General features: G+C 40.8%; 1 protein-coding gene across 4 annotated transcripts in view; it reads right to left on the minus strand.

Annotated features, from left to right (window-relative positions):
* The window catches only part of LOC106523514 (low-density lipoprotein receptor-related protein 8), a 199,970-nt gene that overhangs the window by 107,722 nt on the left and 87,651 nt on the right, over window positions 1–4,597 (minus strand). For all 4 annotated transcript variants that reach the window (XR_001310903.1, XR_001310901.1, XR_001310902.1 and 1 more), the window contains exon 4: window positions 3,781–3,909. Coding sequence is in view for 1 of the 4 variants with exons in the window: in XM_014016940.1 (XP_013872394.1) it covers window positions 3,781–3,909 (129 nt within the window). In the remaining 3 variants the exon portion in view is untranslated. The remainder of the gene's footprint in view (window positions 1–3,780; window positions 3,910–4,597) is intronic.

The raw sequence follows: 4,597 nt of genomic DNA on the forward strand, positions 1-4,597 counted from the left end.
ACATCTGGTGAAAATTTCATGTCATTAGCACCTCTAGTAATATATTTACTGAGAAAAATGGTGACGTGTTCAGTAATTATTTTACCCGCTGTATATATCTGTCCAACTTTATTTTTGATCACTTCTGTATCATTTTACCTCCTCCACACTATGGAGCAATCACAGAAGTATTACAGAATGTTGGTGTAAATATCAGTTTAAGTTTGAGAAACATTCAAATCACTCCTCAAACTAAAAGCTAGGAGAACTTAATGACCCCACTCTCTGAGGTCCTTAACCTAGCTGGAGCTCGGGGGTTATGGTCATGAGCCTTACAAAGTACCTTCAACCAAACAGTTAGACAAACTCTCTGAGGGTTTGAAGCTCCGTCAGTCCCACTACAGATCAGTTCTAAGGATCTGTGTGTTTGCCTTTATACTGCCTGGGTAATGATACAGCACGTGGTTGACTCAACATTACTTTGTCATACACAGAACATTTAACAACAAATATTTACTCAGCCAATCACTGAACAGTTATATCAGCCAATCACTGAAGAGTTTATGCGTGTTATTAGTGTTCATTTCACATGTTGTATAATTTCTGTTGGTTTCTCTCTTTACAGTTCTTATATTTCTCTTCTACTTTTTCTTTTTCTTTCTTACCATATTATTATATTAAAAAAGCCACTGATGATGCAGAAATTAAGAAACTAACATTCAGTTTTGTTTTCTACTGAAGTGGCAAAATAAAAAAAATAGAAATAAAAAAGACCATTAATGACTAGGGTTATGGAAAATGTCTGGGTTAGGCATGAATGCAGTTACAAAAATGAATGGAAGTCAGTTTAAAGTCCTCAGTTTGATGAAAGTACAAGGATGTGTGTGTGGGGGGGGAGGGGTATGTACTTGTTTTTGTTACCTATTTAGGGCTGTTTCTGGTATACACACCTACCTTGTCAAGACCAGCAATGGGGACCAAAGACTGATCCTAATATGGTGGAACTCCATTTTTGGGTGGGAGGTTAGGATTAGGACCATGGTTCAGGTTAGTTTTAGGGTCAGGTAAGTTTCTGTGAGGTTAATTTTAGAGTATATGGTCAGGGTTAGGCTATAAAGTCTAAAAAACAAGAATGGAAGTCAATGGAAGGTCCCCACGGGGTCGAGAAACAAACTTGTGTGTGTGTGTGTGTGTGTGTGTGTGTGTGTGTGTGTGTGTAGAGGGTGAGATTTAAGTAAAAACCTGTCTGACAATAATATACTTCACACTTCCTCTTCTTGAGGTTTGATCCATTTGACAAGATAAGTTTTAATTATGGTAATTTGTTAGTCGATAAAAACGTAATAATCATGATGGAGATAAAATTAAACTGGTGTCGCAATTGAAAATGTAAAACACTTGGTGTCTGAATCATGGAAGCAGAAAAAAAGATAATGGTTTTTTAACATAATGAGTGGTTTGTGGATATTTGTGTTATAAGAGATAATAGTGCTGATAAAAACAACCTGAATACTCAGAGGATCTTAGCTGAGCAGCACAGAGAAAAGAAGACGTTTGGACTGAACACAGACTCTGTAAACCCTCTGCCTTTAAAGAAAAACAAACTTCTCCTTAGTCTGCAGCTGATGAGGCAACACATTCTCCCTCCCGACTCGTTACATATTGACACTTTTCCAAGGTTCCCTCTGCGTCTTATTTTGACGCGTCGGGTACCCCCTTTGTGTCAGTTATTGACACATCAGGCATTTCCGGGTTCCTCGGCATCCAGTTTTGACGCGTTGGGACGCAAAATATAGGGGTCTTTGAGTTGGGGTCCATGGTTAATATTAGGGATCAGGGTTCATGGTTAATTTTAGGTTGTGGGGTCAGGGACAAGAGTGATAAAGGTAATTTCAGGCTTTGTGACGGTTAGATTTGTGCATTTTCTACACTTTCTGAAATGATGACAACAGATTCCTCCCCATGTCGTTAATGAATGACGTGAGGGGGTACCCGATGCTTCAAAACCAGACACAGAAGGAACCGTGGAAAAGCGTCAATATGTGACGAGTTGGGAGTGAGAATGGGCTGTGTTATGGCAATATTTATTTAACAAAGACAGAAATACGTGGTCCAAGAATGAAGGTACTCCGTGAGATGGTCAGCTGAGTTTTATTGCAACAACAGGAAACACAGAGAACAACCTGGCCTGTCTCTGTGCCTCTTCTTCTCTCTGTCACTGTCTCTCCACACTACTCACTGTGTCTCGAGAGGCCTCACATATATATATTAACAAACACCATTATGCCATCTTAGCAAGATTTGATACAAGGTCAATGGAAAACACAAAGATAAACACAAGTGATATCTAAGAATGATTATTATTGTTAGCAAATCTTGCTCTGACTTTAATCATTCTGTCTGCAGATGAACAGCATGTCATGAAAACCTAGGTCATTAAAGGATGTCATGAATTACTTGCTTAAACATAAAAGTATTAGTTCCATTACAGGCTGGAGGAGGAGTAGTAGTATTTTTACATTCTGAAAATAGACTATTCCTATTATTAAGCTTATTCAACATTGACTTGCAAATAAAACACAGAAAAAGCAGATATTTGTAGCCTTGCAGTAACATTTAAAAGCCTTCTGACCTTTAAGATACAATCTTTCAGGTCAGCTGGAGTCCAAGAAGTCTTCAGATAAACGGGTCTGAGCAGCACTTAATAGGCCTTCTCTGCGATGCTATCAAGCACTCTGCATCCGTCTGAGCCACTCGCTTCAAACTGGTCATGCTTGGTACCGTTTGCCCCCCCCCCCCCCCCCTGCAGGGATTTTGGCATTCTCCTGGGCGGGCGACAGCTTGCTGCCCCCCCTCCCCCACCCCAGTGTCACCAGTGAGAGGCTTAAGACCACCACATCAATACAGACATTAGAACAGGAGCAGGATTAGGTCAGGCTAGACTGGGTCTGAATGAATGTGGCAGTGAAAAGCCATCGGAGCTTAGAAAGTACAAGACTGAACGTCAATAGAGTCACTACTGCCTCTATTAACCCAAAAAATGAGCAAGGGACACGTTGAGGCTCGAGTGTAATTTAGGAGAAAATAATTTCAGATTTATCATCATACAAAACAATCAAAACTCCAATTATAAAAAAAGATTAATATTTTGATTCTATGCCAACAACACAAAATATTAAGAGGTACTGTTGCTGCAACACTGTTTTCCCAGTATAAACACTTCAAGCACCGTTGCTTCAATCACTTTTTCTCCACATGAAAAGGCAAAGGAGTGGAAAATAAATAAAAAAAAGAAGAAGAAGAAGCCAATTCTTCACGGCTCCTCAGAAGTAGGCCAAAGATAGTCCCCGAGGGATCCTGAGGGAGTGGGGGGCTACGGTACGTGTGAGTTGCGTGATTGGCTGCGTGTGCGGTGCCATCGTATTTGACGGTTCAAAGAGCCCACATGGGGGGGGGGGGGGGGTAGAGCGATGAACAGAATTTAATGGAAAATCCAAACATCTGATGCTTCACGCCCAGCATCACTTCACATCAAACGGACCCTGGACCGCGCAGGTGGCTTCCTCAAGCCTGTCAAACTATTCTCTGTGAGCGTCTCTGTATGGTTTGACAGGCTTGATTCGACATGATAAGTCAGATCAAAGGGGATCAGTTTTTAAATACACTGAACAGGTGGTAATTGAGCCCACCATGTTCTACCAGTTGTGCTTTCTCTGTCGTTGTTGTGTAAAAACAATAACAACTTCCTGTTTGTACTTTGATCAGGACAGAAAACAGAGGGGCGGTTTTAGAAAGCCTCACCAGAAGCGCAGTCCTCCTCGTCCGCCCCGTTCTCGCAGTCCTTCTCCCCGTCACATCTCCATGACAACGAGACACACTTGTTGGTGGATCCTCCGCAGTCGAATTTCTCTGGAGGGCACGTCTGTTTGCCTGTGGAGCCAGATCAGAGCGACAAGAAGATTACTGCGGTGAATTTGTGGTCCCGGCGACACACGACTGGACCTGATTCTATCGGCCGAGCTGACGCAGAAAAAAAAAAACAATCCTCAACCCTCCTTCTTTTCCGTCCCGTCTGTTCTAGTTGGCAGAGAGTAAATTTGATCCTGATTAGTGTGGTTAATACGACACATGTTGTTAATTATAAATCCTAAAGCTTCCAGAGTGAAATGAGGCTCAGCACAAACACATTCGACATGTTGTCATAAAAACTCTTCCAATACTACACTAAATCTCTTAAGTGTAAAAGTACTCTGTTTTTTAACTTTTACACAATTCTTTCCCATGACATGAATAAGTCAATAGATGTACAATATGAAATTACTGCAAGGGAAAAAAAACAGTGGGGGTTAAGAGTGTGGTCCCCTCCCGAATTCATAAAAACTAAACAGTCTACAGTATTTTTGTGATGAATTCTTTTTAGAAAAGAACCAGACATATTTTTGAGCCTAAACAATCTTTACACTGAATAAAACTACATCAATAAAAGATGTACACTGATACTCATAAACACAGCGCGTAAAATAAGTACTGAACACGTCACCATTTTTCTCAGTAAATATATTACTAGAGGTGCTAATGACATGAAATTTTCACCAGATGTCGGTAACAACCCAAGTGA

This window comes from Austrofundulus limnaeus, unplaced genomic scaffold, assembly GCF_001266775.1.
Source record: "Austrofundulus limnaeus strain Quisiro unplaced genomic scaffold, Austrofundulus_limnaeus-1.0 Scaffold158, whole genome shotgun sequence".
Lineage (NCBI taxonomy): Eukaryota > Metazoa > Chordata > Actinopteri > Cyprinodontiformes > Rivulidae > Austrofundulus > Austrofundulus limnaeus.